The 14,458-nt window shown below is 57.6% G+C and overlaps 2 protein-coding genes and 1 non-coding gene across 3 annotated transcripts; 2 read left to right on the top strand and 1 right to left on the bottom strand.

Moving 5' to 3' along the window:
• Nucleotides 1-6,644: 6,644 nt before the first annotated feature.
• On the bottom strand, nt 6,645-7,598 carry DNAJC30 (DnaJ heat shock protein family (Hsp40) member C30). The gene has a single exon (XM_063173956.1). The coding sequence runs from the start codon at nt 7,596-7,598 to the stop codon at nt 6,969-6,971; it is 630 nt and encodes a 209-aa protein (XP_063030026.1). The 3' UTR covers nt 6,645-6,968.
• A 100-nt stretch (nt 7,599-7,698) lies between these two features.
• BUD23 (BUD23 rRNA methyltransferase and ribosome maturation factor) lies at nt 7,699-14,215 on the top strand. The gene is made up of 12 exons (XM_063173955.1): nt 7,699-7,767; nt 8,112-8,149; nt 8,461-8,556; nt 8,746-8,828; nt 8,908-9,004; nt 10,035-10,131; nt 10,888-10,938; nt 11,759-11,844; nt 12,067-12,112; nt 12,638-12,696; nt 13,623-13,712; nt 13,844-14,215. Exons 1-12 carry the CDS (start codon nt 7,720-7,722, stop codon nt 13,896-13,898), a joined length of 846 nt encoding a protein of 281 aa, XP_063030025.1. The 5' UTR covers nt 7,699-7,719; the 3' UTR covers nt 13,899-14,215.
• On the top strand, nt 13,082-13,214 carry LOC134428019 (small Cajal body-specific RNA 20). The gene has a single exon (XR_010030294.1). It is a non-coding gene; the product is annotated as a small Cajal body-specific RNA 20 (non-coding RNA).
• Nucleotides 14,216-14,458: the final 243 nt, after the last annotated feature.

The raw sequence follows: 14,458 nt of genomic DNA, 5'->3' as shown, positions 1-14,458 counted from the left end.
CAAGGAGAGCCCTCCAGCCTGAGGAGCCCCCAGACCTGTCCTTGGCACTTGGCTCAGGGCATCACTGCCCTGGGGAAAATGAGAGCTCCTGCAAGGGGTGCAGAGCCTGCCATATGTGTGTTTCCCTCAGGAGAGGGGCCAAGGGCCAGCTTGGCCCTGCACATGAGGAAGGTGCCCAGAGATGCCTCGTGCCAGCAGCAAAGCCCTCACCCCATGAAGGATTATTGCCCATGGGCTTGCTTGTGGTGGTGTTCACAGGGGTCCCAGGACAAGGGAAGAGATCAGAATCTTGACTCCATGTTTCAGAAGGCTGAGTTATTATTTTATTATATTTATTATATGAAAAGAAAATTATATGCTAAAACGATATTAAAAGAATAGAAGAAAGGATTTCATCAGAAGACTAGCAAAGGAAGGAAAGGAATGGAATGATAATAAAATCTTGTGACTGACCAGAGTCTGAGACAGCTGGACTGTGATTGGCCATTAATTAAAAACAACCACATGGACCAATCAAAGATGCACCGTGTCTGTCTGTCTGCATTCCACAGCAGCAGATAATCAATGTTTACATTTCATTTCTGAGGCCTCTCAGCTTCTCAGGAGAAAAATCTTGTCAAAGGGATTTTTCATAAAATATGTCCGTGACACTTGCTCACAGCTCGGCAGCCCCTGCTCACATCAGCCTGAACCTGTGTGGGATCCCATCCCTCTCCCATCCCAGCCCAAGGGATCAGATGTGCCTTTCCCATCCCCTCAGGGCCCACCGTGCCCTTTGCCACCCCTCACCCAGCTCCCCCAGCCCAGCAGCCCTCACTGCAGAGAGTGGCAGGAGGCCTGAGCTCTCAGCCTGCTCCACGCCAGCCCCTCCTGCTCCTCTCCTCACGGTCACACAGTGGATGCTGAGTGCAGGGGGGCTGCTCCCCATCCCCAGGGTGTTCCCCACCCCCTGGTTCCTCCAGCTGCAGCCTCCTGGGGTTTGTTTCCTGCTGTGCCATGTCCATTGTGCTGGGTTCAGCTTTTGGGTTGGTTTCAGACTCTTGTGCTCTCTATCTGGCTGTGTAGAATTCTTTTCCTCTTTCCCAACGGCTTGCCCAGCCTGCATCTTGCCCCTGCTTTGTAGACAGATTGGAAATCATCCCAAGCAGCAGAAGGTCCTGGCTCAGGCCACAAACCACCCCAAAATACAGATCATTAGCTTGCAGGGTCTGATCAGCCTCCCCCACTGAGGCTACCTGCCCTTATGCCAAACATCAGCCCTCATTTATGGCCAATATTCCAGTATTACCAGTTAAAGCAGGTTTAAAACTGGGATAAATAGGGGACCAGCACTGTGCCTTATTGGCATGTGAGGAGGTGATGGTCACTGGAACATTTGGAGTTTCACAAAGCACCTGCTGCTTTCCTGAGTCCCACTTTGGGCTCAGCCTGGCAGTGCAAGGCTGTTCACCAGCCAGCTCAGTGCTCACCTGGCAGTGCTGTCACTGTCATTGTCACTGCCCTGCCACGGGGCACCAGGCACAGCACTGAGGCAGGAGATGGTGCACAAGCAGCAAAGCCACCCAAAACCTATCCAGACCGCCCTCAACCCCAGTGCATCTCCCCAGGCAAGAAGATGCCCCTGGGCTGGGCAGCCCCAGGCTGGGTGGGTCTGTCACCAGCTCCAGGACAAACTTCCCTGGTCCTGTGCAGCTCCTGAGTCACCCCAGTGGCCCCACGAGTGGGAACCCTCAGGGTGAGGAGCTGCCCCTGCAGCCTGGGCAGGGTGAGTGTGTCCATGAGAGCTGTAGCACTGAAGTGACAGCCTGAGCACCAAGGAAAGCTCTGCTGCCATGGTCTGTCTGTCTGTCTGTCTGTCAGTCCATGGGAGTCCTGAAGCACCCCAGGAAGTTCAGGAAGCACTGGGCAGGCCCTGGCAACCCCATGGTCCTGCTGGGCTGGCCACCACCCCACTTCAGGGGGGAAGAACCTTGGGAAACTTGGGGAAGGCGCCGAGCCAGGTGAGCCCCTGCCCTGGGGAGGCTCCTGGCACCCTGCAGCTGGTCCTGTCCAGTGTGGGGCTGGCCCCAGAGGGTGGCTGGACACCCCAGGGGTGATCCTGGCAGGGGGTGCACCCTGTACCCCTGGGAGTGAGGGGCATCTGCCCTCTGGCACCAACAGCTCCAGGCCCTGCACAGGCCAGCAGGACCGGGGACACGGGGCAGGCAGGGACACTGGCTCACAGGCAGGGGCTGGCAGTGCACAGGGTGACCCCTCTGCCCCTCCTGCCTGCCCTGTGCCTGTCCCTGCCCTGCAGGATGGAGTCAAGGAGGGTAAAGGTGCTGCTGCTCACCCTGGCAAGGAGGAGAGGTTGGCACTGGGTGTGCACCTGCATTCATTGCTGCTGGCCCAGCCCCGTCCCCCTGCCAGCTGGGGTGCAGCCAGAGCTGGGCAGGGAGCTGGGGGTGCCCCCCATCCCTGGCTCCAGCCCAGGAGAGCCACAACAGCTGGTAGAAGAGGGGTGTCCCCCACTCCTCCCTGAGCCCCAGGCAAAGGGGTGCCAAAGGGGTACAAACCTGGGCTAGCACCAGCCAGGAAGGGGGTGCCAATGTGCCCCAGCTGGGGCCCCTGGAGCAGGCACGGGGCTGTTAATTGTCCATTAACAATTAACTCTATTAACCAAGGAGTGGCCTCAGGGGATGCTGCAGAAGGGAGGGGGAGCTGCCCCCATCCTCCTCGGGTGCTGCCAACCGTGGCAGCCCTTCCCTGGGAGGGCAGGGCCACCAGAGGCAGCCCCGGGCTGCAGAGCTGTGCCCACACAGCTGGGGCTGTCCCAGGGGCTGTCCCCTCACAGCCCCTTTTGGGGGAAGGAGGCTGAAGGCCACCCCTCAGTGCTGCTCCCCAGCCTGCAGCTCCCTGCTCCTGCCCCTCACAATCTGCCAGCAGCCAGGTTTGACCCCTTCCTTCCCCAAGAGCAGCCCAGCTCCAGGAGGAGACCCACAAGAGGCACTGAGACCCCACACTCCCAGGCTGCAGCCCCCACCAGCTGAGGGGGGCAGCTCAGCACCCCAAACCTGCAGTTGTGGGGATGTCAGCCCATGAAAAGGGGCTGGGGCAGGGGTGGGGAGTGGGGTCTGCACTGAGCTTGGAGACCCTCAGCTTGTTTAAGTTTCCCTGGTGCCTAAGATTTCCTTAGCTTATCACACATCCAATTCCCATCTGTTAACTCCTCAGATTTTGGTGCTTCCCTTTGCTGTCAGTGATTTAAGGGTGGGAATGAGCAACACCAAAACAAGCCCGGGGGTGAAGGTGCAGGGCAGAGCTGGGATGATGGCTGAGGCCCCACCAGCAACCCACCGTGGGACAGCTGTCACCCTTTTGGTGACACACAGGTGGCACAACCTGGTGCAAAGGACAAGACAGCAAAGGACAAGCATCCAGCATGGATACATACATCACCTGCAGGAAAGTGAAATATGGAGCCACAGGGAGAGGAAATGAGGGGTGGGATGTGCTAGAATATCTGTAAAAATGGCCCCAGTGGGCTGGAGACTGAGAAGGAAGAAATCCCTGCTGTGAACATCACACTCCTCCTAGCAAAGGCCTTGGGATGCTTTTCCAGCTCAAACTGCCACCTCACCTGGGCCAGGAGGGGCTGGGGACAGCTCAGCTGCTGCTGCTGTCTGCTCCTGAGCTGTGCTGCAGGGACTGGACACATCCCCAAGGCAGGAAAAGGACCTGGGGCAGTTCACAGCTGTCCCCTGCCATGGCCCTGCTGATGGCTGCCTTGCCCCAGCTGCAGGAAGGGGCTCCTGTTCTCACAGGAACAACCCTGTGTGTGTCAGTGTCCCCAGGGATCCATCCTGGCTGCTGAGATGTAAAGGCCACAGGGAATTACTGAGCTTTATCCTCTGCCTTATCTTCCTTTATCCTTCCTTCCATCTTTATCCTGTCCTTTATCTTCCAGCCCTGTACAGCTCACAGCCCTGGCACCCTCAGGCTGTGCTCAGCTCTCCTGGCACCTCTCCATCAAGGAAACAACTGGGGAACAGCCAGAATGCCATGACACTGTTGACATGAGGAGAAAAATGGGCAGAACAGTGGTGTGCTGGGAGCTGGGAGGCAGGCTGGGCATTTGGAGCAGCTCCAGCCACTTGGTGCCCAAGCTGCTGAAATGCTTCCCAGAGCAGAGGAGCAGCCAGGCCTGACAGGGCAAAGGTGACACTGCAGAGCTCAGGGCACCCTCCTGTCCCGGCTGCAGGGGAGGGCAGAGCTCAGGGGATGTCACCAGAGCTCAGGGATGTCACCAGGGCACTGCCACCCCTGGGTGTCACCCAGGCAGCACAGAGCAGACCTCCAGAGGGGCCCCCCTGCCCAGCAAGGCACACAGAGCTCCCCTCCCTGGCCTCTTCTTCACTGGCTGCAGTCAGGATGTGAAACCTGCCTGCCCCTTGTTGCAGACATCTCTTTCATTAAAAATCCTTTCCTTAGGAATTTTTCCTCCTGAGAAGCTGGGAGGCCTCAGGAACAAAATGTGAACATTGATTATCTGCTGCTGTGGAATGCAACAGGTGCATCTGGGATTGGCCCAGGTTGGTTGTTTTTAATTAATGGCCAGTCACAGTCAGCTGGCTCAGACACAGAGTCTGGGACAGCTGCCTTTGCTATCATTCTTTCCTTTTTATTCTTAGCTTAGCCAGCCTTCTGATGCAACCTTTTCTTCTATTCTTTTAGTACAGTTTTAATGTAATATATATCACAAAATAATAACTCAAGCCTTCTGAAACATGGAGTCAGATCCTCTTCTCTTCCCTCAACCTGAGACCCCTGTGGACACGGTCACAGCCCCTCACCCCTGCTTTCCAGCAAGTGCAAGGAGTATTCACCACCCAGGCCCACCACAAGAAAGATGTGTCACTTTGTCACCAATTTATGGCTGGATGTCTTTATTCTTCAAGATACATCCCAGAGACCTGAGGAGGAAGAGAGGAGCCAGCAGCAGGAATTCCAAACCCCCTGTTTGAGGGAGCCAGAGGAGGGCCGTGGACACTGCTGGCATTTCCAGCCTGCACAGTAATGCTTCCTGCCAAAGCCTGCCCAAAGTGCTGCCTCTGATCTTTTCAGTGATTTGTTTACAGGATGAAGATGAGCATGAAAATGCATCAGCATGTGCCAGAGCCCCAACTCCAGAGCTCCCTTTAGCAGGGCACAGCAGGCTCCTGTGTCCCACAGTGACATCCCAGTGCTGTGATCCCAGTGAAGGGACAGACTGACACCCAGGGAGGACCCTGCAAAGCTCACTCTGCCCCTGGGCTGAGCTTAGCCCCAGCTCTGGTGAGCTCTAGTGAGCAGCTGGAGGTGGCACAAGCTGCTGAGAGCAGGCAGGGAGCAACCAGAGCAATCCTGCACAGGCAGGAGAGGGGCCAAGGAGCAGTCTGGCCCTGCACGTGGGGAAGGTGCCCAGAGGGGCCTCGTGCCAGCAGCAGAGCCCTCACCCCATGGAGGGTTAGACCCTGTGGGAGCCCAAGCTGGGCTTGCTCACAGCTCGGCAGCCCCTGCTCTCATCAGCCTGAACCTGTGTGGGATCCCATCCCTCTCCCATCCCAGCCCAAGGGATCAGATGTGCCTTTCCCATCCCCTCAGGGCCCACCGTGCCCTTTGCCATCCCTCACCCAGCTCCCCCAGCCCAGCAGCCCTCACTGCAGAGAGTGGCAGGAGGCCCGAGCTCTCAGCCTGCTCCACGCCAGCCCCTCCTGCTCCTCTCCTCACTGTCACACAGAGGATGCTGAGTGCAGGGGGGCTGCTCCCCATCCCCAGGGTGTCCCCCACCCCCTGGTTCCTCCAGCTGCAGCCTCCTGGGGTTTGTTTCCTGCTGTGCCATGTCCATTGTGCTGGCTTTAGCTTTTGGGTTGGTTTCAGACTCTTCTTGTCTGGCTGTGTAGAATTCTTTTCCTCTTTCCCCACTCATCTCACCCCTGTGTGTCCCTGCTGTGCCCTGCCCCAGGCTCTGAGCAGGATCACAGAAATGCACAGAGCAGACACAGGGCATTCATTCACTTGTGACATTCCTGTGCTGGGACAAAACACAACCCAGGCTCTGGACAAGGCTCAGGCTCCTGCTCACCCCTCTGACAGCAAACCCAGTGCCCCACAGAGTCCTTGGCACACTCAGGCCATGGCCAGGGAGCTTCTCTCCCTCCAGGCAGCAGCAGCATAGCACAGGTGAACCTTCACCCAAGGAAGGAGAAAAGGTTCTGAGAAACACAATCTTCAGTTCTTGAAACACTTCAGTGTTTAAATAGGCAAATACTTTTGTGCAAATGATGCTCAGACACGTGTAAGACACAGAGAACAGCACTGGGTGCTCACAGGTGCACCACAGCCAAAATCCTCACAGGGAGGGGTGCTGTGAAGCTCTGGCAGGCCCCAGACAGGACAGAGGACTGCAGACACCAAAGTGCTGTCACACAGCTCCAGGCAGTGTCACACACTGACCAGGGCACGGGCTCAGGTTTCATTTTTCAGGTCTGATCTCAGCCTCCTGTACCTGCCATTCCCACAGGGTGGTGCAGCTGGGACACCACCCAGAGAGAGCTCCAGAGATGTGGCACCAGCAGCTGTGACAGCAGCAAGAACCAGAGGCACAGCCGAGCACACACAGCACACAGCATCTCTGATAGCCTTTAATCTCAGCAGGCACACAGCTGTGCCAAGGAGGGGACACATCCCAGTCCAGAGTCCAGGGCTGTGCAGGAGGTGATGGCTGGGGCCATCAAGAGCTCCTGCAAGGTCACCCTGAGTGGCCTGGCCCAGGCTGTGTCCCCAGAGGCATCCAGAGGGCACAGACTGTGCCAGCCAGGGCACTGTGTGCCTGAAGGTCACGCTGGCAGGGTGCAATGTCACAGCCCAACAGCAGACGCGGGGCGGTGCAGGGCACCCCCCCAGCGACACCGTCCGGCTGGGGGGACACCCCGGGGGCCGCCCCGCCGTCACTTGAGGCCGTAGATGAGCGCAACCCCCAGGAAGAAGAAGAGCCCGATGGAGAAATCCGAGAGGGCCCGGAGCCGTCCCTGCGCCGCGTTCTCCTCCCGCTGGAGCCGCAGCTGCTCCCGCCGCGCCCGCAGGATCTGCTCCCGCTGCAGCTGCTCCCCGTAGTGCGCTCGGTAGAAGGCGTCGAAGTCGAAGGGGGTCGGGCCGGGCCCGGGGCGGGCGGCGGGGGCGCGGGGCGGTGGCGGAGCAGCGGCGGCCGGAGCGCGGCCCGAGGGCCGGGGCGCGTCCCGCAGCTCGGCGGCGCTCAGCAGCCCGCGGTCGTACTTGCGGCGGAGCGCGGCGCTGCCCAGCACCCGGTAGGCCTCGCTGACGGCGGCGAAGCGAGCGGCCGCGGCGGCGCTGCCCGCGTTGCGGTCGGGGTGGTAGCGGAAGGACTGCTCGTAGTACGCCGTCTTGATCTGCGCCGCCGTGGCCGTGGACGGCACTCCCAGCACCTCGTAGAGATCGCGACGCGGCCGCGGGGCTCCGGCATCGGCCGTGTGCGCGGCCCTGGAGGGCGGCGGGGCGCGGCCGGGCCGCGGGGCCGCGGGGAGGAGCGGCCGCAGCCGCCCGAGCGCCGCCGGGCCCATGGCGGCCTCAGCGCCCGCCCGCCGCCATCAGCGCCGCGGCGCGGGACTGTGGCGTCACCGGCGGGGCAGTGACGTGCGCAGGCACAGCGCCCGCCGGGCAGTGACGTCACGCAGCGGCAGCATGGCGGGCAGCGGCCGCCGGCCCGAGCACCGCGGGCCGCCCGAGCTGGTGAGCGGCCCTGAGGGACCGGGAACGCCTGGGGGGAACCGGGAACGCCTGGGGGGGCTAACCGGGCACGTCTGCCAGGGAACCGGGCATGTCTCGGGGGGAACCAGGCACGTCTGGGGAGGGGAACCGGGAACGCCTGGGGGGGCTAACCGGGCACGTCTGGGGAGAACCGGGCATGTCTGAGGGGAACTGGGCGCGTCTGGGGGGTAACCGCGAACGTCTGAGGTGGAGGGGGGCGGGGGGGACCGGGCTCCGCAGGGGGGGAACCCGGACACATCTTGGGAGAAAACCAGGCAGGTCTGTGGGGTCCAGGCCTCACGGCGCCCGCCGCTCTCTCGTTTCAGTTCTACGATGAGGCCGAGGCACGGAAATACACCCAGAAGTACGGCGGGACCGGCGCTGCGGGTGTCGTGGGGCGGGCACCGGGGGTCCCACCGGGGGCGGGGTCGGTCCTGGGCCCTGCCGGGAGCCCTGAGGGCTCTGCCGTGAGGCCGGAGCGGGGCGGGAGTGAGGGGCAGGGTCGGGCCCTGAGGGAGGCGAGGGGTGCTCGGGTCCCACCGTGCGGGTCCCGCCGGGTCCGGTGCGGGTCCGGTGCGGGTCCCGCCGGGTCCGGTGCGGGTCCGGTCCCGCAGTGCCGGGGGTGCCCCCGCCCGTCGCTCACGCCGTGCCGTGCCGTGCCGTGCCGTGCCGCAGCTCCCGCGTGGTGGAGATCCAGTCGCAGATGTCGGAGCGGGCCGTGGAGCTGCTGGGGCTGCCCGAGGACCGTGCGTGCCTCCTGCTGGATGTGGGGTGAGCGGGGCTCTGCCCGGTTCCGTGGCTCAGCTGGGGCTGGGCGGTGCACGGGCAAGGGGGTGGTGGTGTCCCAGTGCCTTTTGTGGGCTGGGGAACAGGGACAGGCTGCTGTAGCGTTGGTGTGTGTGGCCAGCAGAGCCTCAGAGCAGCCCCATGAGCTCAGCTCTTCCCCCTTCCTCCCTCTAGCTGTGGCTCGGGGCTGAGTGGAGATTACATCTCTGAGGAAGGGCACTACTGGATTGGCATGGACATCAGCCCTGCCATGCTGGGTGAGCACAACCTCCCTGAGACCCTCAGAGGCCCCAGGGCTGGGAGCTGAGTGCCTGAGCTGTGCTGTGTTCTGTGCAGATGTGGCCGTAGAGAGGGAGGTGGAAGGAGACCTTCTCCTTGCAGATGTGGGCCATGGCATTCCCTTCAGGCCTGGCATGTTTGATGGCTGCATCAGGTGAGTCTGTGCCTGGAGCTGAGCTCTCCTGACACCCCCAGAACTGCTCAGTCCCCAGGGTGCACCCCTGGTGAGTCACAGCTGAGAGGGACTGGCCCTGTCAGCCTTGGCTCCATCACTCCAGGACAAACCTCCAAAACTCTGGGTGGTACAAACAGCTTGTGACAGCTGCCTCCCAGGGGATGCTTGTCCTTTTGTGCTGTTGAGCTGGGAATTTTTTTGAAGGGAAGAAAGTAAAGCTGGGGGTATTGTCAGGGTGGATGAGAGCTGCTCCAAGGAGGAGAACAGACTATAAAGGGGCAGAGCTTAGAGAAGTCAGGTCCTGGATCAAGGTTTGGTGCTTGGCTTTGGGATGAAGGGGACAGAGGCACTCACCTGCTCAGAAAACAGCTGGGAAGAAGCAAGGGCTGTCCTTTGCTGAGCCAAAAGCTCTGGTTTAAATTGCTCTTTGGGAAAACCTGCTTGGCCAGGTAAGGGACACAGCTGAGCTCTGCAGTGCTGCTCAGGGGCTGTAATAACTGGAGCAGGAGTAAAGGCTTCAAGCTGAAAGGGGAAACATTTAGGTGAGATACAGAGAGGAAATTCTTCCCTGTGAGGGTGGGGAGGCCTCCAGGTTGCCCAGAGCAGCTGTGCTGTCCCATCCCTGGAAGTGTCCAAGGCCAGGCTGGACAGAGCTTGGAGCACCCTGGGACACTGTGAGGTGTTTGTGCCCCTGGCAAGGGCTGGAACAAGCTGAGATTTAAGGTCTCTTCCAACCCAAACCATTCTGTCATTCTAGGATTTGAGCACTTGGACTAAAGGGGATGCTTGGTGATGCTTTTGTCCTTTAATTTGTGCACCTTGTTAAGTTTTTGAGTCTCCAGAGGGGTTTGTGTAACTGCAAAACAGAACGCAGAGCAACACAAAGGAAATGAAATGGTTTCCCTGAGGCCCAGCACATGCCTAGAGCAGGAATTCAGCTCAAAGAGAGGTGACAAGCTCTGTGAAGGAACCAATGACTCTGTCCTGAGGGTCTCCTTTTCCCTCTCAGTATTTCTGCAGTGCAGTGGCTCTGTAATGCTGACAAGAAGTCCCACAGCCCCCCCAAACGCCTGTACAGGTTCTTCTCCACTCTCTACACTGCCCTGGTAAGTGCCACCCTCTGACCGTGCTCACAGGGGGCTCAGGTTGAGGGAACAGATGGAGATCTGGCTCCATGTTTCAGAAGGCTGATTTATTATTTTATAATATATACCACATTAAAACTATACTAAAAGAATAGAAGGTTTCATCTCAGAAGGCTGCCTAAACTAAGAATAGAAAGGAATGAATAACAAAGGTTTGTGGCTCAGAGAGTCTGAGCCAGCTGGGCTGTGACTGGCCATTAATTATAATTATTAATTACAAACAACCAACACAGGCCAATCACAGATGCACCTGTTGCATTCCACAGCAGCAGATAATCAATGTTTACATTTTGTTCCTGAGGCCTCTCAGCTTCTCAGGAGGAAAAAAATCCTAAGGCAAGAATTTTTCATAAAAGATGTCTGCGACACCACCCTCCACCAGCCAAGGCTCTGCTGCTTTTATGGCTTTGCTTTTTAGAAGATACTTCAAGTCAGGTGGTTTTAAGTAAATGCTGCTCTGAAGGCAGCCACTGCCTTCCTGCCTGGTGCTGCTTCTCATCAAAGTTGCACTTGATGATCTTTTTCTTTTCCAAACCTAGCAGTTCATGATTCTGGGATAGCCCCTGTGCCTCAGGGGCTCTGTGGGCTGAGCAGCTCTCCTGGGAGCCTTGTGCTGGAGGTTTTGGGGAGGAGGGAGCTCATGTTTGGGGCTGGGATGGTGACCCAGAGGGGTCACCTGCACTGGGGCAGGTGTGTGACCTGCTCTGTCTCCTGCAGGCCCGAGGATCCCGAGCTGTGCTGCAGCTGTACCCCGAGAACTCAGAGCAGGTAGGGCTACAGGCAGAGAAATAAATCATTTACTGTTTGCATCCTGTTCTTTCTCATCAAGGCACTGTCTCTGTCCCCCCTGCCACTTCTAGAGCTCTTCAGGAGCCCAAAAAAATAACCTGTAAGGAGGATACCTTTTAGAGGTTCTGTTGTTTCATAGATTTATAGGAATTTATAAGATTTGTGGATTAATGTGCTCTTTGTTGTTTTTTGTCCCTTTAAAAAGGAAATAAGCTTAGAAGTTTTTCTTCTTAATTAAGTGAAAAAAAATTTATAAGACTTAAAAGTCTTCACCTCAAACTTAAAAATAGCTAATTAGACAAAAGCCAAAAAGTCCTGCCTAAGCAATTTACTAGAAAAAGAAGAGAAAAAAGAAAGTAATTGCTTTTGTGAGGTGTTTTACCAGGGGCAGGAGGGCCTTTTGCACCTAGCTTGGTTTTTCTCTGTAAAAAGTTTTGTTATTTTGCCTTTTATGAATACCTTTTTGTTTCCAACACTACCACAAAAGCCATCCTGCTGATTCTATGCCTTCTAAGATAGCTGAGCTGTCTTAGGTGTGAAATAAATCTCCAAAACCTTATGAGACCTGGCTTGAGGAAATGCATATTTCATAGATCGTCTTGGGCTGAGCCTTAAAATTGAAGTGGCAAGGAATTGGTGTGTGGATGGGAGTGCAGAACCAGGGGATGGGTGCAGGGCTTGGCAGGAGGAGGAGCAGTCCCTCTTGGGAAGGCCCAGCCTGGGGTGGTGCTCCCAGAGCTCTCTTGGCCTTTCCTGGGGGATGATTGCTCATTAACTTTGCACCTGCTGCTTTTCCCAGCTGGAGCTCATCACTGCCCAGGCCATGAGAGCTGGATTCACAGGGGGAATGGTGGTGGATTACCCCAACAGTGCCAAAGCCAAGAAGTGAGTCCTGCATCTCTCTCTGTGTTTGGGGTGAAGCCTGGGCTTGGCAGTGATCTTTTTTTCTTTTTGTTTTTCCCTTTCCCTGAGCTGTCCTCTCTCCCATTTTACATTTATGGACAGAGGTTAAAACTTAGCTCTGACTCTGTTATAAACCATCTCAGTCTTGCCTGGGGACTGAGATTTACATGCTGAATCCCACGTTCATGCTCCTTGTTCTTTCAGGTTCTTCCTCTGTCTCTTTGTTGGGACATCTGGCACATTACCAAAGGTGAGGCCTCCATGAGGCAGCAGAGCTGCTGCCCTGGGTGATGTGGAGGAGCTGTGGGCAGTGTGGGAGCCAAACAAACAGCTCTGGGAGTGCAGGTGTGACTTCATTTATACATTTCCTGGCAGTCACCAAGCCCTGCTCTCACATCATCACAGACTGGTTTGGGTTGGAAGGGACCTCCCAGCTCATCATGTTCCACCTCCTGCCATGGCAGGGACACCTCCCACTGTGCCAGGCTGCTCCAAGCCCTGTCCAACCTGGCCTTGGGCATTTCCAGGGATGGTGCAGCCACAGCTGCTCTGGGCAGCCTTGCCAGGGCCTGCCAACCCTCACAGGGGAGAATTTCTTCCCATATCCAATCTAACCCTTCCCTCTTTAAAGCTGTTCTGCCTTTTTTTGCCATAATTTCTGGAAGACCAGTTTGTGCCTCTGGTCCTTGCCCTTGCAGATCCCTGCATTCCCCTTAGTTTAGAAGGGCTGTGCCTGCTCCAGAGGAGAACACAACTTCCCAATTTTGCTTTCCAGGGCCTTGGTACCGAGTGTGCCAGTGAAGAGCCACAGCAGGCCAAGTTCACCAATGAGAGGTACCCTGGGGGTGAGGCTGCAGGTTCTCCCTGCAGAGTGGGGCCCTGGAGGGCTGAGCTTTGCTGGGAACCACACTCCTACAGTGGGAGGGGAAGGACAGGGAGGACTCACAGCAGCCCAGGAGAGAACTGCTTTATCTTCCCAAGGGACATGGGGAACAAAACGAGTCATTTCCCATGGCTCTTTCTTGGAGCTCTGGTGCTTACCTAGAGCTGTATCTGAGCAGTCAGCCAGCTGTGCTTTCTGTCCAGCTCTCCAGCTGATGCCAGGGTATGGCAGAGGGAATGTTTACAGGGCTCATGATGGAACCAGGCTGCTGTGCCTGAGTCCTGGCATTCCCTTTTTTCTCTTAGCAGTGGCCTGGGGGTTTCTGCTGCTGGCCCTGTCTCTTCCCACAGCAGTGGTGCAGGGACAAGCCCCTCTTGCAGCCGTTGGGAGAGACAGAACAAAAACCAGAGGAAAGTTGTCATGGCTGCCAGGAGCTTGTGGCTGTCATGTTTTCCTGCCTCTTACATTGCTGTTCTCTGCTCACTCAAAGGGCTGTGTGGTCTTGGAGGGCAGCAGCAGAGCTGGGAACGTTGGAGGAAGCCTGAGTTTGTCTGCCTTGCTTGGAGTAGAGCAGACAAGGGGGAGGTGGTTGTGCATGAGCCTGTAATGCCCTGAGACCCCAGGGAGCAGCATGGTGCTGGTGTGACATGGGCTGTGGCCTGGGGGAGTTCATGGGTCAGGATCCCTCAGCTCTGAGCTGGAATCAGCCTCCTCCTCCTCCTGCAGTGTTTGGAGTTTGGCCCCTGCCCCTGTGCTGGCTCAGCCTCTTGCCCAGGGTGCTGGGAGGGAAACTCACTACTGGGTGACAGTCCTCTGGGGCAGAGAAATGTGTCCCCACACTCAGTTCCTCTGCAGCTGCTGTCCCCTCTCCCCCCAGGACGCGGTTCAGGAACATCAAGGGCAAGTCTGTGAAGAAAAGCCGGGACTGGATCCTGGAGAAGAAGGAGCGCAGACGGCGCCAGGGCAAGTGAGTCCAGCTGAGTGCTGCTCAGAGGCTGGCACTGCCCAGCCTCCTGGCACAGCCTCCTGGCACAGCCCTGCTCCCCTCCCCTCCCAGTGCCCTGAGCTGGGGCTGAGCTGTTCCTGCTGTTCCCACAGGGAGGTGCGGGCAGACACCAAATACACCGGGCGGAAACGGCGGCCTCGCTTCTGAGCTGCTCTGGACACTGCTGCCATGCAAGGTGGCACGGGGGTGCCTCCAGAGAGCCTCCTGTGGATGGCACAGATGGCACCCCATGCCTGGGGACTTGCTGGGACTGCTCACTGTGGCTCTTAAAGGTACAGATTGGCTCAGGTGCTGCCGAACAGCAAAGCTTCCAGCCCTGTTTCCCTGGTGAAGGTGCAGACAGTGCTCTGGCAGTGCTCTACAGTGCCATCATCACCTTCCTGAGTGCAGGGAGCCAGCTGAGCTCCAGGTAAGCCAGGATGTGATATCCAGTTCCTCACTAAAGAGTCAAAGAGTTGCAAGTGTTTGCTGGTGTCCTGCGTCCTGCCCTTGGTGCTGGGAATATTGAGGTGGGAATAGGGTACCACATTCCCTGCCAGCTTCCCCTCTGCCTGCAGAGGATCCACACTGCCAAGGTGTAGCTCCATGAGGACGAAATTGCTCCTAACTCAAGTGTTACTCCACTACCCATTTACTCCTGTTGGTGCTTGGCACCAAGCCCATCCTGTTTGCTTTAGTGCTTCCAAGGTGCTGGGGCTGACTGAACC

The sequence above is a fragment of the Melospiza melodia genome, chromosome 21, assembly GCF_035770615.1.
Source record: "Melospiza melodia melodia isolate bMelMel2 chromosome 21, bMelMel2.pri, whole genome shotgun sequence".
NCBI lineage: Eukaryota > Metazoa > Chordata > Aves > Passeriformes > Passerellidae > Melospiza > Melospiza melodia.
Note: the sequence above shows the minus strand (reverse complement) of the source record. Positions and strands in the feature narration are given on the sequence as shown.

Bases quoted from the DNA above. Each gene is read 5' to 3' on its own strand.
- DNAJC30 (XM_063173956.1), bottom strand. From the start codon at position 7,598: ATGGGCCCGGCGGCGCTCGGGCGGCTGCGGCCGCTCCTCCCCGCGGCC.
- BUD23 (XM_063173955.1), top strand. From the start codon at position 7,720: ATGGCGGGCAGCGGCCGCCGGCCCGAGCACCGCGGGCCGCCCGAGCTG. The intron at 7,768-8,111 runs GTGAGCGGCCCT...CTCTCGTTTCAG, and splicing joins ACCGCGGGCCGCCCGAGCTG to TTCTACGATGAGGCCGAGGC. The intron at 8,829-8,907 runs GTGAGCACAACC...TGTTCTGTGCAG, and splicing joins CATCAGCCCTGCCATGCTGG to ATGTGGCCGTAGAGAGGGAG.